The sequence below is a fragment of the Gasterosteus aculeatus genome, chromosome 7 (genome assembly GCF_964276395.1).
Source record: "Gasterosteus aculeatus chromosome 7, fGasAcu3.hap1.1, whole genome shotgun sequence".
Taxonomy (NCBI): Eukaryota; Metazoa; Chordata; class Actinopteri; order Perciformes; family Gasterosteidae; genus Gasterosteus; species Gasterosteus aculeatus.
This window is the reverse complement of record NC_135694.1, coordinates 24,614,504-24,639,543: the sequence shown is the minus strand read 5'-3', so window position 1 is coordinate 24,639,543 and position 25,040 is coordinate 24,614,504. Positions and strand designations below refer to the sequence as shown.

The 25,040-nt window shown below is 45.5% G+C and overlaps 3 protein-coding genes and 1 long non-coding RNA gene across 9 annotated transcripts in view; 3 read left to right on the top strand and 1 right to left on the bottom strand.

The window, feature by feature from the left end:
- The first annotated feature begins 562 nt into the window (after positions 1 to 562).
- paxbp1 (PAX3 and PAX7 binding protein 1) lies at positions 563 to 10,135 on the top strand. The gene is made up of 18 exons (XM_040180451.2): positions 563 to 1,686; positions 1,927 to 2,046; positions 2,471 to 2,677; positions 2,938 to 3,162; positions 3,259 to 3,359; positions 3,491 to 3,714; positions 4,011 to 4,200; positions 5,860 to 5,983; positions 6,581 to 6,683; positions 6,961 to 7,076; positions 7,161 to 7,360; positions 7,474 to 7,621; positions 7,734 to 7,855; positions 7,947 to 8,023; positions 8,120 to 8,186; positions 8,269 to 8,415; positions 9,038 to 9,192; positions 9,315 to 10,135. Exons 1-18 carry the CDS (start codon positions 1,362 to 1,364, stop codon positions 9,433 to 9,435), a joined length of 2,772 nt encoding a protein of 923 aa, XP_040036385.1. The 5' UTR covers positions 563 to 1,361; the 3' UTR covers positions 9,436 to 10,135.
- On the bottom strand, positions 9,384 to 11,419 carry LOC144410356 (uncharacterized). Its single transcript, XR_013468370.1, has 2 exons — positions 10,871 to 11,419; positions 9,384 to 9,519 (listed from the first exon to the last, which is right to left on the bottom strand). It is a non-coding gene; the product is annotated as an uncharacterized LOC144410356 (long non-coding RNA).
- slc7a1a (solute carrier family 7 member 1a) lies at positions 10,456 to 22,924 on the top strand. Of its 6 annotated transcripts, none has more exons than XM_078106650.1 (14): positions 13,752 to 13,870; positions 14,005 to 14,042; positions 15,837 to 16,108; positions 16,201 to 16,383; positions 16,475 to 16,633; positions 16,770 to 16,947; positions 17,104 to 17,237; positions 18,416 to 18,638; positions 19,746 to 19,882; positions 20,424 to 20,526; positions 20,712 to 20,917; positions 21,011 to 21,162; positions 21,274 to 21,382; positions 21,466 to 22,924. In XM_078106650.1, exons 3-14 carry the CDS (start codon positions 15,922 to 15,924, stop codon positions 21,636 to 21,638), a joined length of 1,944 nt encoding a protein of 647 aa, XP_077962776.1. In that variant the 5' UTR covers positions 13,752 to 13,870; positions 14,005 to 14,042; positions 15,837 to 15,921; the 3' UTR covers positions 21,639 to 22,924. The 6 variants fall into 6 exon arrangements, with proteins under 6 accessions (XP_040036384.2, XP_040036379.2, XP_040036383.2 ...); XM_040180446.2 differs by lacking the exon at positions 19,746 to 19,882 and adding an exon at positions 19,009 to 19,148 and having other exon boundaries at positions 13,760 to 13,870; XM_040180450.2 differs by lacking the exons at positions 13,752 to 13,870; positions 14,005 to 14,042 and adding an exon at positions 10,456 to 10,696.
- Positions 22,925 to 24,687: 1,763 nt separating this feature from the next.
- Positions 24,688 to 25,040, top strand: part of mtus2a (microtubule associated tumor suppressor candidate 2a) — a 40,336-nt gene continuing 39,983 nt past the window's right edge. The window contains exon 1 of the mRNA XM_040182968.2: positions 24,688 to 24,878. The gene's annotated coding sequence lies outside the window, so the exon portion shown is untranslated. The remainder of the gene's footprint in view (positions 24,879 to 25,040) is intronic.

Below are 25,040 nucleotides of genomic sequence, written 5' to 3'. Positions count from 1 at the left end.
AATGCATATTATCTGTTTCTATCAGGAGACATATGCTCATCTCAGCTCTATCCTTGTTCAAAATGTGTTAGACATGCCACCATACATAGCAATCAGGGGCCATCTCCTAGGTATGCATTTCCATCATCTTCTCCAGACTACTTTTCAAAAAGCTGTCGTCGGGTAAATGAAAGATACAGCGTAGAGATAATGAGGTGGGAATGAAAGTGAGATAAAATGAAAAGAGAACGATTTTTGAAGAAAAATCATTTGTGAGAAGGGGAATTTCAGGAACATAGTGGAAAGTCTTTCAAGGTTTTTTTGTAGAAATATTACACTTATTTGTTTGTCTGTCTGTCTATCCTTTTAAACATAAACTGAAGAAAACAGACTGAGAGTATAGCACAGACAGCCACTAACAACATCTGCGTAATGTGGATGCAGTTTAGTTTTATTAATTTAAGTCAATACGTCTGTTTCCGAAGAGGAAAACCCTCTGCTGTGCTGCAAACATCGGAACATGAAAAACACTACGGTTACGACTTTTTTTCTGGATATTTATGACAGATGTCAGAAGTCATTCACTTTTCTTTTTAATTCGAATTTCAGTGCAAAGTTTGCACTTCCATGTGATCTCCACGATGGCGGCTTTATATTAAACATGTCATGGCAGGCTTCGCTGACAAACACAAATGACCTGGGGGTGTTATAGGATGTTACAGGTTGATTAGACCACGTCAATTACTCAATTACAGCAGCGTCATCAATAATTCTCTTCACATTGAGGACAATGGTCTTTTCACACAGCCAAATGCTCTGTGCTATACGTTTTACAAGATGTTACAATTATTGCAAAAGCATGGACAAAAATGAAGCACTCAGCCTTTTATGTACTTACAAGGGGCAAAAAAATAAACATATATGATATGTATATATATATATATATGATTGGTCATGTGGACCAGATATGTAAAATCCTGTAATAACAAATAAAGCACTAATTTAGTTGGGCATGTATCGAAAGTGCTTCCAAATAATAAACAGAGGCAAACAGCAACACTGTTGTTACAATTGGCTTTGGAAAGTAAACATACATTGTATACAATTGACAAACTGGCAAACTTTTTATCGTCGGTCTCAAATTTACTCGAACAATAGGTGCCGTAATTCCCGTCTGTACCAGTGTTGAACAACAGGTGGCAGTATCACGCCCACGATGCACGCGCTCAGCGGGGCATTTAGACCACGAAGAAGACACTCAACATTGACAGAAAATGGCTGACCTCGCACGGTGCGGATAGTTTGGTTTTCCTTAAAGCACAATCTTAAAGGTGCTCCGCGGTCAGATCATGCGCTGTTGCATTTAGCGGAAGAAAAACATCATGTTCAAAAAGGCAAAACGAGCTAACTTTCGACGGCGGAATGCGTCCGACGAGGAGGACCAGGAGGAGGGTCGGCAGCCCCCAGCGGCCCCGCTGCCGTCGTTTGGGCCCGTTGCGGAGGAAATCCCGTTCATGGAGACTTCGGAAAACAGCGTTCCCGCAGCGCCCAGCGGCGCGGACAACTACCATAGCAACGGGCTCCAGCTCAACGTCTGCAATGTCAGAGCTGTCAAGAAAGAGAAGAAAGGCAAAGAACCGCCCGTCGTCACTGCTACGCCGGCGGGACCCACGAAAGCCAGTTTGCTGAGTTTCGACGACGATGAAGGTAAGCTAACTTGGTGAACCGATGCTAACGGAGCTAGCCCGTCAACATGTGTTGTGGAGACCGTGCCGTCCTCACGGGTTTACAAACGGATGAAACTTAACTTTCCGTCTTAACACACGATGCTACTTTCATTACCGTTGAAGTTGTAGTGCCTCTTTTCCTATTCCTAATACCGTCAATTTAAGCTGGAAGTGCTCGCGTCGCTTGACTCCCCGCTCACTCTCTCGCGTTTGTAAACAGAAGAATCCGAGGTGTTCCGGGTGAAGAAATCCAATCACAGCAAGAAGATTGTCAAACAGCTGAAGAAAGAATACAAGGAGGACCTGGAGAAGTCCGGAGTCAAACAGGACGTCAGATCAGGTTGGATGTCCCCCCCCACGAATGTCATGTAATGTGACATCAGTAACGTTACGATACTTTTGACACAGTTCAATCTGCAGCCGTGCCGTTTGGCCCCAAGTAGTAGACGTCATAAAGCTTAATTCAGGCATTATAGTTTTGTAATTGAACTGTGACTTTAGACCATATCTCAGCAAATATTTAAACTGTAAAAAGTATCATATTGGAAAAGGAGTCTGCTTTTTACTTTAACGTTTATGCCTGTTTTGGTAGAAGATATGAATTGTATTTCTCCTCATTCAACCACTACTTTCCTCAAAACACACAAGGGGGGTGTGGGTTCAACACCCACCCCCCTCTCCAGATTAAATCTTTCTGAAGTTAAAGGCATTTGTTGGATCTGTCATCCTCCTCACTCATTTGTCTCTGCATCCGGCTTTCCTAGATGCGCCACCGCAGACCTTGGTCTCCATCAAAGAGGAAGTAATCAGCAGAGTGGGAAGTGACCATGGGGAGGAAGAAATGGAGGTTGACAGTACAGAGGAGGAGGAGGCGAAGGGTCAAGGTGGCCCGGCGCAAGGTCAAGTCTCCAAGAGCAACCACACTGGAGCCTCGTTTAACACGCTTTCCTCCCTCAGCAGCCTGAGACCAGGTAACGCACACGCACTAAAATGCCTGTTAAATGATTCAACTATCAGCACTGGCGAAATTGGTGAAACCCTCATTTGAGCCCCGTTTTTAAAGAATGGGTTAACTCCTGTTCTTGTTAACAGATCTGTAGTGTTACGTAATAGTATCAATGAGTTTGTTTGTTGATTATCTTTGTTTATCCTAAAGGAATTCTGTTACGGCTGTACCTTTCTCTGATCTGTTGGCGCTCTAATCGAGACCTGTTTTTCTTTCTTACGATAGGCGAGATCCCTGATGCCGCTTTCATCCATGCCGCCCGAAAGCGCCGGCAACTCGCTAGAGAGCAAGGCGGGGAAGCCCCCCTGATAGAGACGGACACTCCCAAGAAACGCATGGTACGGGAAGAAGATCAAGATGCCAGTGACGATGAAGACGAGGAAGAGAAGAGGATTCGCTTCAGCGGAGTGAAGAACTTAAGCCAGAGACAAAAGATCGCAGAGGAGATAGGTAATCTAAGAAAACGCCGCAGTGACTGCTGAATGATTCTATGAAACCCGCTTCGATCTGTTGTCTAAGACACGACCACCCCGTTCACACGTGCAGGCATTGAGGGCAGTGACGACGAGGCGCTGGACACCGGTCAGGACGAGGAGGTGAGCCGTTGGGAGCAGGAGCAGATCAGAAAAGGAATCAGCATACCCCAGGTAAGCTGTGCGGACCCTCTGAACAGCTGGGAAAGACTAATGCGTTTCTCTGTTTTTATCATTGTATATCGAAAGCCTTCTGGTTTTCTGTCGTATTTATAGCAATGTGTTTTTTTTGTTGTTTTTTTTAGGTCCAAAGCATCCAGCCAGAGGACAACACGGTCTACTACCAGAACAGCTACGAGAGCCAACCCTATGGCTCCGCCTACTGCATGCCGTTTACATACAGCACGGCGGCCCCGCACACCGCCAAGCCGACGGGCCGAGCAGACAATGGCTCCGTTCACTACGGGACGCCTATTGGTGATCTAACGCCCGTGTCCATTGATCTGGTAAAGAAACGCCTGCAGGATAGGTAGGTTCAGTGGAAGACTGCGGCGCCATCTAACGTCAGCCTTCAGCTCAGCTGCTGCCAATCTTTGTGTGCTGTTGCCCTAGCCAACAGATTTAAGGGAATAGAGAGGGTTACGTTTGTCCCCACCCATTAAAATTACCCAAGAGGGCATTATTTTAGTTTTCTGTCTCTTCAATGTTTAGTCTATGTTGGTGAGGTCTCTGTGGTCACATGGTGGGGGCAGTTTTAAAGCCTTTCTCTTCCTTCTCAACCTAAGTCATCATTACTGTCTTTCCATGTGTGTCGTGCGTCTGTAGGCTCGGCCAAATGCGCGCAGGCCACAACGCAAACGCCGGCCGCTACAAACAGATCGAGGAAGACCTAGCGGCCTCCGAGAGCGCCATACTGCAGCTGGAGGCCTCGTCCAATGACGATGCAGATCAATATAAATTCTTGCAAGAGATGCGAGGGTATGTTGGAGACTTGCTTGAGTGTTTCAGTGAAAAGGTAAGGGAGAATTTATCTGCTGTCTGATTAGCCGTTTTCTGATTTGTGTCTGTGTCGTCTCTGACCACTTGATGTGGCTTTTAAGGTGATAGGATCCAGTGAGAAAAGGATTGGAGATTCAACATGTATTTTTTTTTAGATGCTGTTATTGACGCTAAGTGACAGAGCTTGTGTGAAGGCGCATGCTTCTGCGTTTGCGTCGTTGTGTCGACGCACTCGTTTTAATTCATGCTTCTAAAAGTCTTGCGTGTGTTGCAGAGCAATTCACCGCCAGAACAACAGGCGGAGTAACGTGTTTTTGTTGAAGACGACTTAGAGAGTCACATCTATTTATTTATTTATTTATCATAGACTTTATTGCCCCGTGCATCGCCACTGCTGCTTTTCATCGTGGACACATTTGTCCCCTATTTTCTTCCACAACTTTGTGCACCTCTCGACCGGCGTTTGCGGCGATCTCCCTCTGTGAATCCAACCCGCTTCTACAACCCGCCAATGACGGCTTGTATAAGCGGTCATATTTGCGCATTTCTTCCGACAAAAGTTCTTCAATCTGCTCCGTTCTCTCGTAAACATTCTTCGTTTTAATAATGGCGGTATCAGGCTATGAAAGCGGAAATGTGAGACTCCGTAAAGGTCGCTTTCGACGCAAGCCTAGGAAAATGTCTCGACACACGCAAGGAGGTGTGAAAAGCGACGCAAGGGGGTCTTGCGTCTGCGTCGCTCTGAAAACGCAGAAGCATAAATCAGGCTTGAGTGCAAATTAGGGACTTGGAGCGCACTCCATGTATTTCCCAGTTACTTCACAACTGCTATTTAATCTTTTGCGAGTGTTTGCTTGTATAAACATATAATGCTTTTACTTCACAGTAAGTCCGATATTATTCTTTACATTTTCAATCACTCGAGGGTCCTAATTAATTCATAATAGGCATTGCATACAAAAAGAAAAGTTATCGTACAATGAGATGTATGAGAACCAAGTATAGTGGCATAGCCAACTCTATGTAGACCTCCCGATCTTAACAGTTTTACTAAAGCATAATGGAGTAATGTCTTTGGACACATGCTATAACTGACTACTTCCTGAATGCATGACTAAATAGAATAATCCAGTCTTGATCCAGCAGCAGCAGCAGAGCAGCAGCAGCAGCTGCATGGAGGAAAGCGAGAACAGGCTGGCCAGCTGTCCACATGTGTCTTCTCATACACACTAATGTCTGTTTAAACCTTATTAGGTGTTGGAAACAGGACACTTGGAACCACCATTGTCAGTGTGACTTAGTATGCAGTGAATACAGTGTAAACGTCAGTGCTGAAACTGTATATTGCCAATGTTGGATAACAAAAACGTCAGCTCTACAATTTACTGCTTTTATTGCGTTAACCCCCACAAGGCATCTAATAATGCTGTTAACTCGCATTATTATTTTCAGCTTGAAAGGTTGGCTGAACAAAAGTCCAAAAGGGTACACGTTATTCCTTCAAAGAAATAATTACATTTGAGCGATCCGCGAGTTTCAACCCAACAGCAGCAATATTTTGGTTCCAGTATCACACTGTCCATCATGCTCCTCTTGTGCCCCCCAGCACCGCCTGTGACTCGGAGCCCTGCTTTTTTTATGGGTCCGAGGTCACAGAAGGCATCATATCTTTCAGGTGCCTGCTGTCCTGGAGCTGGAGGCTGCCATGCACCAGTTACTAAGGCAACGTGCCTCACGACTTGTCCAGAGAAGACAGGATGATATTAAAGATGAATCGTCGGAGTTTGCAAGCCTTTCAAGTCAGTCCATCTTGAAGGTTTTTATGATTTATTTGAACGGCCTCGTTAGTTCTCTGTGTGCGTGTGTGTGCGCGCTTGCCGTCCACATCCTTGTTACCCACAATCCCCCATTTATGTTTTCCCCACATGGGTATGATTGAGTTTGATCGAGGTGTGGTTTGAGTGAGCATGTGCGTACATGAGAACTGTTTAGTTGGAGGAGCCGTTTAGTCTCACAGTCAGCTGGGTGGTTGTCACTCAGCTCAAGCAATGAGTCACTAAGTAAAGATAAAGAATGATCTGTCAGTGACTTGTCATCCGTCACTTTCACTGTAACTGTAGGAAGTTGCAGCCAGGTAAGTGACTAGAAAATGAATTATGTTTGAGTTATTTGTAACAAATATGTATCGTTGCCGGTGCTACTTTTTACACTTCAGTGTTCGGTCAGTATTTAAACTTACGATTTAAATAATCCTAATTTCCTGTACCAACTTGTTTGTTTTTGAGGCATTGTTTAGATCACTCTACATTTGTTGTGGTAGATTCAGAATAAGAATGAGGTTATGGGCTGTCTCAGCTTTTTCTTGCTGCCTCTAACATGACTCCTGTCTCTTGCAGGTAAGGCTGTCATGGCTCCTAATCTGGACTCCTTTGGTCGTGACCGTGCAGCGTACCAAGAGAACAGTCGTCAGAGGAGGATAGCGGAAAGAGAAGCACGACGGTATGAAGCTCAATCGTTGGTCAAAGACGCGTTCAAGGCTCAAGTTCCTGAGACAAGTAGCACATATCGCACCATGCCAACATTTACTGCAGAGCGCAGCTCTTAATTCACATATGAAGCCCTGATGGCTCATTTGGCTCGTTTTGTAAATCACAGGTTTGGCGAGCAAGAGACCCTGTTACAGTTACAGTTTTAAATGACTAATTTTAGTGCCGTGGTTTTTAATGAGCTGAACGATTTTTTATTTATTTTTTATTCCTATTGCGGGCGGCTGCAGAACTCGCCGGCGGCAAGCTAGAGAGCAGAACGGAAAGAGGGCCGAGCACAAAGAAGGCCTGTCATCTGACGACGAGGAGACCTCAACTGACATCACCAGCTTCAACACAGAGAGAGGTACCTGGTTAAAACGCCGCTGAAATGTCCGCACATCAGACGTTCTGTAGTTCCCGCCTAACTGCAGCCCGTCGTCCCGTCCAGATCGCATCGTCAGGGAGTGTAAGAAAGTGTTTGAGGACGTGGTAGAGGACTTTCATTCTCTGGACTGCATCAAATCCCATTTCGAGGTGTGGAGGAGAGAATACGCCGACTGCTACAGAGACGCCTACATCGGCCTCTGTCTGCCCAAACTCTTCAACCCTTTAGTCCGTCTGCAGCTGATTACATGGAACCCCCTTGAGGTAAAGGATGTGTATGATTTTAGTGGGAAACATTTTCTTTTTGAAACGGGAGTAGTAAACTTAACTCCACTTGCCTTTTCTTTTTTTCCTTTCTTTTATCTTCCCCGGCCCAGACGCCGTGTGCAAATTTCGAGTACATGCTCTGGTTCGAGTCTCTGCTGTTCTACGGCTTCGAGGAGCACAGTGTGTTGCAGAGAGGGGACGGGGATATCGGCTTACTACCTGCTATTGTGGAGAAGGTCATCCTCTCCAAGCTGACAGGTAGACGATCTCACGCGGTCGCACTCGGCATGCTAAGGCCGTCTTAATATAACCCTGCAGTTCAGGCGCAACTCTGTCGTGTGCATTCATGGATCTGTTTGTGTGTTGGCAGTGTTGGCAGAGCAAGTGTGGGACCCGCTCTCCGACAGTCAGACAGCCGGGCTGGTGGGCTTCATTCACAGACTAATGAAAGGTTACCCCACCGTGCTGCATGGGGACAACCGATACACACAGGTACCGCTCGCTCGCTGTGCGACATCTGCAAAAGCAAGGGATTGTTTTTATTTTTTTATTGTGGTCATCTTGATTTCCTTCTCTCTTTAAGGAGCTTTTGAGGACCATTGTCTTCAGGACCAGGCGGACTCTAGATGAAGATGTCTTCCTTCCACTCTACCCCAAAAAGTATGTGACATATTAGACGAAGTCCAGTCTGTGTTTCTTCAGTCCGTATGAGTAAAACTTGTTAATAACTGATTAAATGTGTGTTCTTTTGTCCAGTGTGTTGGAGAACAAGAACAGCGGCCCCTACTTATTCTACCAGCGACAGTTCTGGTCATGTGTTAAGGTTTGTGGAGTAAACACATTGTTGTTTTTGCCTCTGTGGTAGTAAGATGGTTGTTAATATGCAGTTTGTGTTTGTTTCTCAGCTACTAGACAACATCCTGCAGTGGGAAGGAATCCTATCCAGTTCCTGTCTGAAGGACCTGGCACTGGACAGCACGGTGAACAGATACATCCTCTCTGCACTGCAGAGCACCGACACCGGAGCGGACAATGTCCCAAAGTGCCAGAAGGTAGCAGGCAAACCGGTTGTGTTTTAGTTCCGTGCTTCACGTGTGAATAGGCGCAGCAGAGCGGTTTAGATCGAATCCCCCTGTGTTCAATGGTTGATTATGAGAATACCCTGGATTGGGTTTAGTGTTATCACTCATTAGGCATCAGACAGCAGGTACAGGGGAAACATGGTGACTTGAGTTCTTATCTTACTCCATCAACTTTATATCCACTTATCGCATCTGAGACTGATTGTTTTCATTACAATTTGAACAGATAAGGGGGGGCATTTTGTTAGATGAAGCTCTAAGACGAGACGCCATCAGAGAGCAATGAGTTCCGAGTGAATGTCTGTGCTCACTATGTTCATAGAAAATGAAACTTCACACCAGATTGTAGGTTTGGAAAGGACTCCAGAGACATCTTCTTGTATTAAATACTTTTTTATGTGTCGAGATGAGATTTATCATATATATATATATATATATATATATATATGCTTGTATTCTAGTCCAAGTCTCTCAACCCAGGTCAGCGTGACCGGCTGCCGTCCACCGCGGCAGCTTGCGACACCCTGGACATGGTGACACGGGGAGCTCGTGTTCAACTCTCCCCCTGTGTGTTCTCGTAACCTCTTTGCAGGTGGTGCAGTGTCTGCCGGTGCACTGGTTCTCGGGACTGAAGGGCCAGCACACGCTGCCTCAGCTGGAGCCGTTCTGTCGCTACCTCACCCACCTGGCCAGCTCGCTGTACCGCGGCAGCTTGGGCGGGTCTGACGTCGAACGGCGCACTGCAAAGTAAGAAGCTCCGCACTGCAGTTTAATTTAGTTACAGCGCCATCTGTTGGAGTAATATATACAAGAAAAACTCCACAAACCTTGTCCTTACCGTGTCGTTTATGACCGATTTCTGCCAACAGGGACCAAGTCAAAGAGGTTGTGAAGCTGTTGGGCAACATGAACGCTCTGAACCACATCATCGCGGTGGCCGCAGAGCACGGCATCAAAGACATCAAGCCTTTTTTGGAGGCCAAGTCGTAGAGGAGGACAAGGCAACGGACCCCTTTCATACATCTTATGTCGTGATCAGCTCATTGCAGTCGTGGGATCCCTATGGTTGGATTTCTATGGAGAAGAAAAACTGCATGAATGGACTTCAAATTAAACTTGACAGTTGCTACTTTGCCTGAAAGTAGAAGGCGCAAGACATGTGTAAATATTGTGAATAATGTATAGAACGCTGTGCTCACCCAGGCTCTACACAAGGCGGATGCTGAAATAAGGCCTTCTACAGTCGGCCCAGAAACACACTCTGGTTGTTCTACACGTGGAAGATATTTTAAATGGATAATTTATTCAGAATAAACAATTGTTAATGTGGGTGACTGGCATCTGTTTGGGAAATGTCTGATCTCTATATTGACACCGTAGTCAACCTGGTAATATGTAATAAATGCTTAACCCACGTCATTTCTCTCACGTTCTCTAGTCGTATTGGCAGAAAAACTTTTTTTTAAGTCTGCAAAAATGTAGGACGGTACTCTGTTATAAGAATGAAAACCTACTGATCTGACACTCAGACTCAGTTTGATATCGTTTTTGTTCACCACGTCACCCTTCAGTGTCACCAACGGGCCTCCCCGATGACCCCGCCACAGCTCTGAGCTTTGTATTCAATTTTGTAAAACAATTTTGTTTTAGCGTTTTACTTGCCTGTGAATAAAGTATTCACTTGAAGGATCACTGTCTCGTTTCAATCAAGTTTGTGGCTCGTTGGAGAGCGGCCTTGCATCTTCGATTCACTTTTTTCAGAATATTTGCTTTAAGGACTCCTCCATAAAATGAATCCATCCGAATATTCAGTTTAGTTTTAAAAGAGGCTTCAAGTGAGCAGCTGTGAACGTTGCCTGTTACACGATCAAACCGCTGGATCAGGCTGTAAACATGAAACCCTTCTCATTGACGAATGAGTGTTTGATTCGAGCGGCTTCTTTCGCAGTTCCAGGCTGATGGCTATTGCGCAACCGCAATGGCGATGAGCGGGCGGGACTGCTTCCCTCTCCCCTCCCTCCCCTTCCCTCCCCTCCTCTCCCTTCCTCCAGCTGAACGCGCAATGCAGAGCAACCCGAAACCTTAAAAAAAAAACATTGCCAGTACCTGTAGAGGCGGACATTTAAAGTTGTCTCGCGTATGCGCGGACGGCGTTTTTTTGTTGCTGTTGTTCCAATTCACACTTTTCAGAAACCGCGAGGGAATATTTAACCGGCAGCAGCGCTTGATGCCCTCCCGCAGGAGCCACAAGGTAAATAACTCCTCGTACCAAAGCGGCGTTGCGCTTCGTGGAATGAGTTGATTACGCGCCGCGCGCGCGTGTGTATCTATCTATGTGTGTGTGTGTGTGTGTGTGTGTGTGTGTGTGTGTGTGTGTGTGTGTGTGTGTGTGTGTGTGTGTGTGTGTGTGTGTGTGATCACTAACTTTCTAGCCTCCGTGTCCCACGCTGCACTGTATCCACGGAGCGCAGGGGAAGAGGGCACGTTAATTCCAGAAAGCCTCCACGCCGTAAACCGCATGCTCCCCTTCTTTTGCCCCCATTTTTTACTGCTCCTCAAGCGCGCGCGCCCCCCGCTGCTTTCCCGCAGCGAAGAGACGCACTACACAACCGAGTTTGCACAAATGTCCTGCAACTTTTTTGCTGAACAAGGGACGTTTGGGGGGATTCTCCGCTTAAGAGGTTTAAAGTCTTTAAACGTGGGCATGTAATATGAGCGCCGGGACCCCCCGCCCCCCAGGGGTGCGTAAAGGGGGCTGGCGATGCGCGCGAGGAAAGCTGTGGGATCTGGGGAGAAGAAAAAAAAGGGATGCGACCGTCCAGGATCCCAAACCACGAGTGAGAGGTTTACACCCCGCTGGGGGGGTAATCCGGAGTGATAGCAGCAAGTGGCCATACAGAGCAAACACAACTCTACCCTCACAGTAAAGTGACAAGTACCATAAAGGACATGTGATTGGTCTGTGGTTCCATACATCCATCTATTTATGTCCATGTACCCTCTTAACGTGCAGTAAACCAGGAGAGTGTGAACAGGGTTTAAAGGCCCGTACAGTGTCTCAGTGTGAAGGAGGTATGACGTACTCGACCTTCCTCGGCCTTTGAATTCACGTCAGGGTTTGACTGACAAAGCAGCTGGAAGCGCATTCAGACAGTCGATCAACAGTGTTCGGCGGAAGAAGTACCAAAGAAAAGGAAGAGACAAATCACCGACTGACTGTATATTTCCATCCTGCATGTTGCTATATTTTGACTTCGTAACAAGAGTTGACCTTTTGGATCCTGCGGGCAGGACCGGTCGGTCTAACTTTAGCTCCCCTGAAAGGGGGTCACGGGCGGGCAAGTTGCTGACTGCAGGCCTGGATGAGGCCCAAACGAACGCACCGAGGGGACCGGCTGTGGCGGCGTCCCACGTTCCCCCGAGATCGTGCAGATATCAGGGCTTCATATCTCTCTGCTGTATCTCCAGGAAACACGTTTGGTTTCCTCTGTAATACCAGCGTAACCTGTATTTTCTCTTTGGTTTGCACTCACGGTGAAAATGAAACGAGTTGCAGTCGGTGGGTTTTTGACATTGGCTTCCCCCCCCCCCCCCCCCCCCCTCCCACCTACTTGTTGGCCAGACGGAAGCAACTGGTGCTGCAGTAAATAGCTTGTGTTGTGTACAAAACATGGATTGGAGGTTTATGATGTCGGATAATAGCAATAACACTGCACACAATGTGTAGCTGTTCTTGCGGCCGGAATAGAAACTGATTGAGGTCCTGAAAGTGATCTTTGAATATAATGGGGGGAGGGGGGGGGGTCGACGATCCTTACCAGCTCTTCAGTTGTCAGGCGGTGCTACCTGGCGCGTTCCTATGGACTATCCGGATGCACTAATACTGAATATAAATGAATACACGTATGTTTCAAATACACATTTACATTTCTGCATGTCGTGCCATTTTCTCTCAGAGGAATCGGATATTGATTTTATTGAGTACCTGAGTAACTGAGTACCGTGTTAATGTCTAAAGGCTAAGATGTGGATGGTTGGATTAATAAACTACTTTTTCCAGAATATTTTTTTCTGGACATCTTGGATCGTCCGCAAAGAGACAGCGTGGATTTGGCTATTTTTTTAACTGAATGGAGTAAAGGGTCAATCTTATGCTTCCGGAACATCCGAGTACTTCTCCGGTCCATAGCCGAAACACGTTGAGGCCACTTGTCCCTTGTCCTAAGTTACATACTTTCCCTACTAGTGTGACAAAATCCTATTCCTATATATATATATATATATATATATATTCATATCCAATAGTCCAAACTTTGATTTTGCCTGTTGCTCACCGACTGACGGTTGCAACCAAGTTCAAGGTGACTCTTTGGGCCATGCGGTGGGTCAGCGAGCAGCAGTCGGTACTCTGCAGTTGCATGCTGTTCTTTCAGTGAACCCACTTCCAGAAACTGGTTCCACTCAGTGAGCTGCTGCCTATAGTGAGTCTATGTCTTTGAGCTGCAACGAAGGATCCCAAACTATCCACACTTCATGCATACGTAAACATTCATTCAAACCTTTTATCCTTCCAACATATGAGACATTAAAAATGTGGTGGAGGTACTTGTTATGTCAATATGGGAGCATATTAATGCTATTCATTCCAAATCTCGGAGGTAGTATTAAAGAGTACTCTTTAGTTTTCCTGAATGTCAAGCAGTGTCATGTTTGTGGTGCACTTTCATAGGTTGCAAAGGATCACACCCTCTATTCCGCCCCCCCCACTGAAGGGCACTGCCTTTTCCTTCTGCTGTACTCTCTCTACCCTGGTGTATCTGTGCATGTTGCAAGTTAAGAAAGGGCCATCATTGTCTAAAGTCTGGAAGTTTGCAAGGCTATTTCCCCTTGAAAACCCCCCACAAATTATTCCTGTGGTGTTACTGTGTAAAGATGTACATTTCAATGAATTCAAACAGCGTGCATGAGTAGGAATGTGTATTTCTGAAACCAATGCAAAGACTTGTCTGGTTGCAACCAGTTACATTGCATCACTTTTGGGTCCTAAAGACGTAGTTGCTGCTTTTGCAGATCGCGTGTTCCATTTCTGGAGCTCCACCTCCGTACTTACAAAAGATCTTACCGGTTGCAACGTTAGTATAACGGTATAAAATATGTGCCTTCAGGTTTTCATGCTCCGCCAAGTCCTGCCACATTTTGACTGCGCTCGTGTGTACATGCGTGCGTGTGCTGCTTCGAATAGCAAAGCCATGTGATTCTTTCCAGGTTCTATTTCAGAGCGCCTGCCGTCAAACGCTCTGCACTCTTCACAGAAGCTTTAAGAATGGTCAACAAATGTGCCGTTTAATCCCTCGGTCCGCCACTGTTTTTTTTGTCAAAGTTTCGCTCTGATCAACAGGTGAAGCCTTTTTCTAGGGGGTTCGAAGTAAGTACTCCATGTAGTTCCTCATTCTGCCTTCCTGGAAACAGTTTTTATTGGGATTTCGACATTGATCGGCGGCATCGACATTGAGTATCTCATTGTACCGTCTTATTTTAAAAAACACATAACATTTTTAGGAATAGCCGGATGTCCTTCTCTTATGTGTCAAATCCAGGTCAGTGATGGATCATGTGGTTCATGCAGGCTATTTCCCTCTGCTATGTGCATGCATGCATATGTGTGTGTGTGTGTGTGTGTGTGTGTGTGTGTTCCTGGATATTTGGATAACTTTCGTTAATGACCTTCCAGGGTTTAACAAAAACAGCCCGTTGTAATAATCAGCTACTTATTTATTTGGGTGGAATAATAACTTACTGTAAGCGTGGGTTCAGCAGTTGTGCTGCTTCTGGTTTCCAGTAATTTGTAGACTATTTGTGCAAACAGTGGTTTCCCTTTGCATACCATTTATTTTTTGGACGTGACCACGGGAAGTGAGACAATGCAACACAAACATCATTATGGTCCCATTTAGTTTTTTCTACGAGGAATTTTATTTGGTAATGACCACCTCCAAGACTCACCCATATATCCATCAAGTTCCAGCATATGTTTGGCTATTAGTGCATTTATTGTTTTCTATATTGAATGTTTTTTATAAGAACAACAGAAACTATTTAAAGTTTGTCTTTTTCTTTAAATACAAAGTAAATTCATAAAATGCTCCATCAATAAGTTTTAATAAAATGCACATGATTGGGTTGTAGGCCTCTAATGGCATAAAATGATTCATTTTGCGTCGTTTTTAAAGAAGATCTAGCGAGCCTCACTGACTAAAAGCAGCATAATTTATTCAATATGACACAGTGCACATAATGGGACCTTTGCAGCACTTAATAGAAGATGCAGGTGGAACAGCCAAAAATCTCCAGTGCACATGTAAGCATATATTCAGGGATTTTATTAAAAAAGAAATAATATATATATATATATATATATATATATATATATATATATATATATATATATATATATATATATATATATATATGTATGTATTACTTTCCACATGTTGCCCAATAGTTTGGCATCTGACCCTGGAAAGAATGGAAAAAAGGCCTCACGGTTGTCACCTTATCTTACCCTTGTGTTGAAGTGTGACGCAACTGTTGTACCGTCCACATGACCTTTCTGGGTTAATAATGTCCTCAAGTGGAAAGCCGCCATTATTTCTAAATGAGCCAGGCCGCAACCGAACTTGCATAGCTGCAGGATATTGTTTATACCCCCACCCCGCCGTCTTTCCTATCTCCATTCCTCTTTCCGCCCTCTCTGGGTCAATATCAAGAATTACCTCTCAGTCTGCGAGATCACCCCTGGGGAATGTGAATGACATGTTGGACAGACCACTGACCCACAGTATCTTCTCAGCAACCAGGAAAGAGGTCTTACAGCTGCTTTACGACTCCACAGGGTCGAGGAAGTTTCATGCATTTTCAAACGGCTGAAAATGGTGGACCGTCCCGGTTGTACCATTGCAGCGGTAAATAGTAACGGTCGATGTCTTCTCTTCAGCTGTACGTGGAATAACGCAATGTAGGGAGTCTCGCGCGTTTCGAGGAAAGTGTTTTGTTCTGTGCGTCCGTGGGATCGGCCTCCTCTCCCGTGAGCTTGGTTACACATGTCAGCAACACACCCAGCAATAAGATGGATTATCCCTGTAGGCTTCTGTTTTTTGTCCGGCAGTCACACATTGTGGATTTGGATTTCGTTATGTAACCCCGCAGGAAGCAGTGTTCTATTTGCAAGTTCCTCAAGATTGTGCAACCCCCTTAATCGAATGTGTAACACTTCCCCGATGTGCGACCATGTGCTCATTGAAATACTGATACAAAAGGTTGTGCTGCTATTTTAAAGCACTCTTATGAACCAGAAGTGTGAGGACCTTTTAAATTCCCTTCTCCCTTGCTAGGTTGTGTGTGACCTCTCCCCCTCCCCACTGTGACCTCTGGACCCTGGTCAACCACCTCCCAGTCGCCAAGGTCCGACTGTGATCCATGGCGCTGAAGAAGCTCGTGGGATTCGGGAAGCAGTTGCTGCGGGTGAAGGTGGTGGACTGTAACACAGAAGACTCCCGTCTGTCCCGATGCCTCAACACGTTTGACCTTGTGGCCCTGGGCGTGGGTAGCACGCTGGGCGCTGGCGTCTACGTGCTGGCCGGCGCCGTTGCGCGGGAAAATTCAGGTAAGCCGACAGCCCAGCGGATCGGTAGACGAGACAAATCTTAAAGCCTCTAAACATCTGATATCTATTGTCCCTCCCCAACCTTCCCATAGGTCCTGCGATTGTGCTGTCTTTCCTGATAGCAGCACTAGCATCGGTGCTGGCGGGTCTGTGCTATGCGGAGTTTGGGGCGCGTGTTCCCAAGACGGGCTCAGCTTACCTCTACTCCTATGTGACTGTAGGGGAACTGTGGGCCTTTATCACTGGATGGAACCTCATCCTCTCCTACATCATTGGTAAATCCTTGGTCACACTGATAGTGAAAGTGAGTGAGAGGGTACGACAAACCAAAAGCATCTCACCTCAAGTGGTCTTTCTCCACCTCAGGTACCTCCAGCGTGGCCCGAGCGTGGAGCGCCACTTTCGACGAGTTGGTAGGCAAGCGCATAGAGCAGTTCTGCAGGGAGTACATGTCCATGAATGCACCGGGTATATTGGCAAAGTACCCTGACATGTTTGCCGTTATCATCATATTCACCCTCACAGGTAGGGAAAACTTTTTTTGCCCCCCCCGTGTCACAGAGAGCTTACTTGACTTTGCCAGTGTGCTGTGTTCAACAGACAGTGCAGTTGCAGATATTCAATGCAGATGTTCTATCTATGTCTCCCTCCATTTCCTTAGGTCTTTTGGCATTTGGAGTCAAGGAGTCCGCTATGGTGAACAAGGTCTTCACATGCATCAACGTCCTGGTTTTGCTGTTCATGGTGGTGTCCGGCCTGGTCAAAGGAACTCTGAAGAACTGGCAGCTGGACCCCGAAGAGATCCTACATGCAAATTACTCTAGTAACTCCAGCCTCAAGTAAGAATGTGGCTCCACACACTCACGTTTATATCCAAGACGCTCTGGGAAACAGGATACGTTTGATTCTACCCTTTTCAGCCGGACGACACTCCGCACTCAGCAAAGGTTGTTCATGCGGATATTAACCATTCTTTTGTTGTTGTTCCTGATCAGTGTGACAGACATCCTACCAACCAGAGAGAGTTTAGGAGCGGGCGGCTTCATGCCGTTCGGTTTCTCCGGCGTCCTGTCGGGAGCTGCTACCTGCTTCTATGCCTTTGTCGGATTTGACTGCATCGCCACCACAGGTCAGTGCCAGAAAACTGACTCCGTTAGCCCCGTTATACCTTCTGTTGCTTTATCGGCTGGGTCGGTTTGTGAGTGAGGTGTTGCAACTGAATCCGTAGTTGTGACCATTTCCATTGTTCCAAGTTTGTTTAAACTTCCATGAGTGTTACATAAGAGAAGGACAGTAAAGAGACAGTTTAGTGAGTTGGACCCAGCGTTGTCATGCAGGTTAATGTTAAATGTTTTTTCACATTGCCAACCCAGACCTTTTAAATTCATGTGTGTAGTTCCGTTTAAAACGAGTCGAGGCCACCATATTCTAAAGGAAAGATGGCTGGTATCTAACAGGTTACCTGTCCTTCTAGTTTGCCTGCTCTCTGGACCCCCAGCTCTTCCCACCCCCCCTTTTCTTGAATTCGTATTGGCTGGTGTGAGAGTTGAGGCTAAAGGATTTTCTTGAGTTTAGCTTGTGGAGGCATGTCTGTCACACACAACATACACACACCCTCAGCCCGCCCTAAACCTTTACATCGGTATTTGTGTATTGAGGTCACTAAGAGGTAAATTGGCACTAAGCCCTTACGCCCCCTCCCCCACCCCACATACATCCACACAATTTTTACCCCTTATGCATGTTACCCATGACCTTCCTAAAAACAGGGTCCATCAGGAGAGGTAATTAACGGTGATGTCAGTGTGGAACCAGAAAGTGTTTTCCAGCCTCTATTCTCTGTGGATTCACTGCAGAACAAGACGCGAGTGTTCCACCCAGGAGCTCTGTTGCATAATCACCTGCAGCTGAATGCTTGGGTGTTTCCGTCTTGTGGGGGGCAACAGGACGTTAAGCCTCAGCGTGTTGCGAAACTGTGCAAAACTCTCTCCACAAATGCTTTTTTTAGATTCGCCAATGGGAGAATGTTGTTTCCCGTTTGACAGCACGCGCTTGCAGCATTTCGGTTTGAGTACTCTTCATACTCTTACAAAATCCCAGTGTTTCTTTTGGCTAGTTATCTGGAGATCGTAAATATGGAACGCTCTGTAGCTAGAGCGGATGGTGCAAAATAAAAATCTCATCCTGGACTAGATAAATAATCCATCTAAAAGTTCAGTTCAGTTCTTGAAATTTGAAAAAGGCCAAACTAATTATTTTTTTATAAATGTCATGATTGATTGTTTCTGTTCCTCGTATACGCCCCAGGTGAAGAGGTGAAGAACCCCCAGAGAGCCATCCCCATTGGCATCGTGTCCTCGCTGCTCATCTGCTTTGTGGCGTACTTTGGGGTTTCTGCCGCCCTCACCCTCATGATGCCATACTACCTCCTTGACAACAACAGCCCTCTGCCAGTAGCCTTTAAATACGTGGGCTGGGGGGGAGCCAAATACGCTGTAGCTGTAGGCTCTCTTTGTGCTCTGTCAACTAGGTAAGCAGTTACACACACACACACACACACACACGATATGTGGTATATGGTATATGGTCCGTGTATGTACGCTATTATGTAACTCATGTCAACAAAGGCCACCACATGCACAAAAATGGTTGCATTATTCTAAACACATGCATTTTTTGAATGCCTGTGCTATGATCTAGAATTCTTACATCTCTGCATGCCACTATTATTCTTACTCTACTTGTTTTTGCACAATTTACAGTATATCATGGTATATAAACGTTCTGTATAATGTTGCTTGTGTCTGTGAGCTAGTGTCTCTGTTCATGTACGTCTCACGGCATTCTGGGTGTAAGCGTGGACGCTATATTTCCTGGCCCCCCCCCCTCCCCCATGTTAGCCTGCTGGGTGCTATGTTCCCTATGCCCCGTGTGATCTGGGCTATGGCCGACGATGGGCTGCTTTTCAAGTTCATGGCCGAGATCAGCCCCCGCACCAAAACCCCGCTAACCGCAACCCTCACCTCTGGCGCAGGGGCAGGTGAGACACTAACACGCATGTTTTAATCAGCATCCATTTCCAAAGAGGCTTCTTTTTAAGCTGCTGGTGTGAGTCAAAGAAAAAAAAATGCTCTGGTCTGCCGATTGCAGATTGTATATAAACGCTGTCATGAAGAAACTTGCCAGTAATCAGCACTCCAGCATGGAGGGGGCTTCGCTCACTGTCATGGCCAGGTCTCCTGTGTAGTCGGTTAAGGCATGCCACTAATACGGGTTGGGGGTCGGTGTTGTGGGAAGGAATTCTAAACTAAACTGCTTGCTGAAGTAACCAAATATTTCTATTTTTAACAAATGGCGAGTGAAATGCATGTGGGACACCATATTTGCTATTTCAGGGAGAGACATTTTGCATGCTAGGATTTAAAATATCTTCGCTCCAGCTTCGCGCCCCAGTTCGGTGTCCCGCTGCTCGCGCCATTCGGGAATCTGCAGCTACCATCCTTGCCAAATGTATTTCTCTCCTTTATCTAATTTCTACCCTACTGACCTCTTTCCATCTGTCCTCCCCCACTTTACCACCACCCCCTATAACTGTCGTCCCAACCTGATGTTCCTCCCCCACCCAACGCCTCCCCAGTCTGTTGGGCTCCATGTTCCCACTACCCCGCATCATCTTTGCCATGGCTCGGGATGGCCTGCTCTTCTCCTTCCTGTCCCGTGTCAGCGAGAGGAAATCCCCCTTAACGGCCACTGTGGCCGCTGGGGTTATGTCTGGTAAGATTGTTAAATTGGGACCGGTAGGGGAAAGCGGGGCAGAGAGAGAGGCCGTCAAGGGAGGAAAATAGGATGTAAAAGTTGTAAATGTTGAATGAAAGAAAGACAAGAGCAAGCAAAAAAAAAAAAAAAAAAGGAGTACTACGTGCACAATCCGCTTTGACCTTTCTGTCGGCTGTTTATTGGATGCTATTATTTGGCCCAAATGAGTGGCTGTTATCATCTAAAGGTGCAATGTTTACATGGCAAGAGTTCATTTCAGGCAAAGCAAGTTACCAAACTATTTTCTATGTGTGCCGTTTGCTGACCTTTGCGCTGTGATAATCGTAGTATGCGAATGTTGACACAATGTTTACCTGGTTCACCGTAGAATGTTAGATGGGCCGAGTCATTTAAATCTCACGTGTGTTTATGGAACACCTTGAGAACACATTACGGGCCTCTCTATATAATTTTCTTATTGTAGCAAAGGTCCGGAGCATCAGACAACTCTTCTAATTTTGTTCCCCTTTCTCTCCTTTCATCATCCTGCCCGTTGAAGCCATCATGGCTTTCCTGTTCGACCTGAAGGACCTGGTGGACCTGATGTCAATAGGGACGCTGCTGGCCTACACTTTAGTGGCTGCCTGTGTGCTGGTGCTCAGGTCAGTGGGGGAGTAGACATATGTCGAGGGTCTCCGGGCACGGGGGTTTGCTTATAATGTCTCTTATTTATAGCAAGTTGTAAATTCGTTCGTTGGAGTTCGTATCCTCACGGTTGAAATGCACTTACTGTAAGTCGCTTTGGATAAAAGCGTCAGCCATGTAATGTATCGTGTGTGTGCTTCAGGTACCAGCCCGAGCAGCCCAGTCAGATGTATGAGATGGCCAATACTCAGGAGGAGGTGGAGCTGAGTGACGGCATCAGTGTCCCCAGTATGGGCATCCTGCCCGGGGTGGAGGAGAGATTCAGCTTCAAAACCCTCCTGTTCCCAAGTAAACACGAGCCATCCACACTGTCCGGCTTCTCCGTCAACATCTGTGCCTCTCTCATGGGTGAGTGATTGAAGATTCAACGGATTCAAAGGTCTTCACCGAGTCCTGGATGGGGGGGGGGGATGAAAACGAGTTAGCTGTGTTCTTGCGCAGGAACGTTGATCCTGGTGTTCAGTGTACTGGCAGTGCATGGAGGCTTTGCCGTGTGGAACGTCGTGGTACTCTGTGTCATCTTCATGGCTTGCCTTCTCCTCACCTTTATCATCTGGAGACAGCCTGAGAGCAAGACCAAGCTGTCCTTTAAGGTTTGATTTTTGGGGGGGGGGGGTTTGTTCCAACGCTACCTGCGACTCTTACCCTTTGGCTTACTTCCTCTTAACGCATTGCTTTCTTCATTATGATACTGGACTCTTTAGGTTCCGCTGCTGCCCTTCCTTCCAGTGATCAGCATGTTTGTCAATGTTTACCTGATGATGCAGCTGGACAGGGGTACTTGGATACGGTTTTCTTTCTGGATGGCTATAGGTAGGCGGCGTCCATTTCCAACATCATAACCGTCTCCCCAGCAGGAATAGTTGCAGCAACTGTATCGATCTCTGGCTTTTCAGGGTTCGTGATCTACTTCTGCTACGGCATCCATCACAGCGCCGAGGGCGCGCTGGCCCGCTCGTCCCCGGAGACCGAGATGAGCAAGTGCAGTCGCAATTCAGAGGCGTCGCCAGAAAAGGAGGCCTTCTTGAGCAACCACATTGATGACAAGGAAGACGACGAAGATTTGTAGGACGCATTAGAACCCGCCGGCTACATTTCGACCTCCCCTGATGCTGGTTTGTCCGTCTGAAAGTATTTTATAGTACTAACTTACAGTACTCCTTTTAAAGTGATGATGAATAACTTTGACCCTACTGTGACTTTCCCTCTTGGCTGCTGGGTAGGAAACAAAAAGACTGGATATTACCCAAAAGCAGAGCTTCTTGAGATGATTGACATGTCCTCTTACGTTGGTTATCAGCTCGTTACCTATTTTTGTTTGGTCTTGAGCTCCAACTGCTTGTTATCACATGGCATTATAATGTCTGGGTGTTCCAGGGAGGTTGCTTACTGGCACAAGGACTTGTTGCACATGTTCTCACATCTTTTTTTTTTCTGGGTGCCAGGAACAGAAATGCTGTCCATGTCGTCTTTTTTTAGTTTTTGTAAAACAAAACTATTGAACATTTATTTCTGAAAAATAAAAACGGTCCGTTTTGAGTACAGATTGGTACAAATACTCTCATGTCACCGATAGGGGGAAAGATGTTCTAGCCGTACTCCCTGACAGGTGGGATCTTACGCAATGCGCCGTAAAATACCTGTCATTGTCACCATTGTCTGAAGTCCCAGGCTTTTACTTGTGATTGTAGTTAGTTTTGTTATTTGGGGATGAACCCTGCTGCAAATTGTAATGCAGAATCCGTTGTGTCAAGACATTGTGTTTGACAGTTACCCCCGGTGACACACAGATCCAGTCTTGACAGCAACATTTTAAAAATCAAGCCATCAAACTGTGCAATAGTTTATCTGATTTGTGGTTTTAAATCCGCTTCACAGTAATAATGGCGTTTTTTTAAAATACACTGTTCGATATTCAACACCCTTTGTAAATGAATGCAATCTGGATGCTACCTGTTGAGCATCGAGACATTGACAGTTGCTGAACGTCAGTTATTGTCGAGTAACATTAGATGACGGGGAGTTTTCACAGTGCTGGCTGCTGTGTGTTTTTGCAACGGTGGCTTGTAACATTTAGGTTCTCTCCTTCAAAAGGTTCTACAGGCCAACTTTTATTTTCTTGAAATGTTACATTTGGAAGAATGTTTTTGTTTTCAATTAGTTATGAATGTCTTTATATCGCCCGCTTTGTAAAACACTACCAGTGTGCCTTTCAGGTTACACATCTGATTCAGTTTGAATGAATGCTGTTAAGCAAAAGCCCGCGAATAATCTGATCAAGTAGAAATTTGCAACACATGTAAATGTATAATATCAGTTGTTGTTTGTCATTAAAAGATCTAATGCTTTTAGATACATTTTCTCCGTTCATTATAAGTACTAAACTGGTTCAGCATTGTTCATGGCCTTCTCCTCCTCTTCAAAACCCGGCCTGCACGTACCCACATTGCAACCTGAGTGGCATTTGAGTCCGATTCGAGTGTCTGCTATTGACTGATATTGCGTGTGTCCTCCAGGGTCAAGGAGAGATGAGGTGAGCGCTTCAAAGGTCGGATACGCACACTTCCCTCCACGTCCAAACCGATGAGATTGTCATTTTCAAACTTTTACTTTTCAGGCCTACAAGATGATTCAAGGCACATCACTTAAGGCAGTTTGTCTCAGTTAAAACCGACTTTGTGGGGTGAATTTTCTGGATTTTTCAACCTTTTAAGTGCATTCTCTGTCGTTATGTCTTTTACAACAAAGTGGCCATCTTAAAGTATGAACATGTTAAATAAACATTATGTTTAAAAATATATAGTTGATATTTCTCGCAGCAAAGTATTTGTATATTTGAGAAGGGCTTACATTATGTTGCCCTGTTTATTTCTGCCCTTGAGTTGCTGATACAGTGTTTAAATGATCTGTGCAACTGAAACTTCATCCTCGGGGTTGGAAAAATCCCTGCCCAGCTTCTTTTGTCATGACTTTGGTGTCATGGTGGACCTCATTAGAAGTGTAATAATGTGAGTTTACATTGATTCTTTCTTTTTAGGGGTTTTGGTCACCTGTGTCCCAAACATTATACTATTTCTTTTATTGCAACCAGTATAGCCTGACTATCACAGATAGTCAAAACATCATTTTAAGAAATATTTTACCTTTAAAGAAATTTAAATATTTCTCTATATAACAACAATGTAATAGCAATTACCATTGATTTGTGTTAAAAGTCACGCACTTTGTTCACTGGATTAATTCATTTTTCCAGACATGTCATGCCAAACCTCAGTGTTCATACACACAATGTGTATACACACATACAAACAGATAAAATAAGCTTATTTCTTTCACTTTTGATGCTGCTTTAAATGCCCATCGATCTTAGTAAACCTTTTACATAACACGTGTCACATAATAGAGCTTTTGATGTTTCAAACTTCATCACTAGTGTTGATGCCCGGCGGCTTCATGTTTAATTCGTTTTGCTAGGATTTCCTCACGTTCAACCTTTTCTTTTCCTTTTTTTGCTAACAGAACAAAATCAGTTTATGTTTCTGGCACATCCATGTTTCCTCATACAGTACCTCACAGCCTTCTTCCCCAGATGGACAATAGTCAGTGTATCAATGCCGACATGGACAAGGGAGTCCAAGGAGTCACGGCTACGTGTTTGAGGGCAGAAACAAAATTGAGAAACTCCATCCAAAGAGGAAGATCATGAGGTGAACCTAAAATCTGGGGAATGGTCTAGTTATGGGGCCTTGTCTTTCTTTTCTTTTTGTCAAAGTGCATTCTAGTGTTGTCTATATCTACAGCACCTTAAAGGGGATTTCTTACTACTCATGGATTATCTTTTTTGGTTTTTCATAAAAAATGTACACCCAATCCCATTTAAAAAGAAAAATCATCACAGCAACTCAATATCAGTGTCAACACAGCATTGTCTCCTTACCATCTCTTTTTTTTTGTTCTTAAAGTACATGTTTTGTGCATCGCTCATGTAAATAAAACATACTTTTCAACATCCAGACTCTTTGCATGGGGTTTTATTTTGAAATCCACGGATTATGGACTTCTCGTGTGATCCAGCAGAGAGCGCTGTGACAGAGGGACACAGAGATGGAGAACTGAACCAAGCACACGGATGCTCTGCCAGGTGTCGGCTGCAGCATCAGCACCGCTCCTCCTCCTGTCTGCAGCTTCTCCCATTGCGAGTGAGAGAGAGAGGGAGAGAGAGGAAGGGAGGGAGGTGGGGGGGAATGTTTGGGTTTTGCTGATGCCACCAACTACATTTGAGAGGCGCTTCTCTTCCAAAAAGCAGAAGGTAAGTCGCGGAATTGAAAATACAGCCGGAGGTATTTCTTCTTTTTGAGCTCCTGCGTTGGTTTCTTGAGGATTGCGCCGCGCGTAATGCGCCACATGGCTCGTGCTCTCGGTGCTGGAATCGGTGCGCGCGGCGATTCCTGGTGAAAATATTGATTTCATC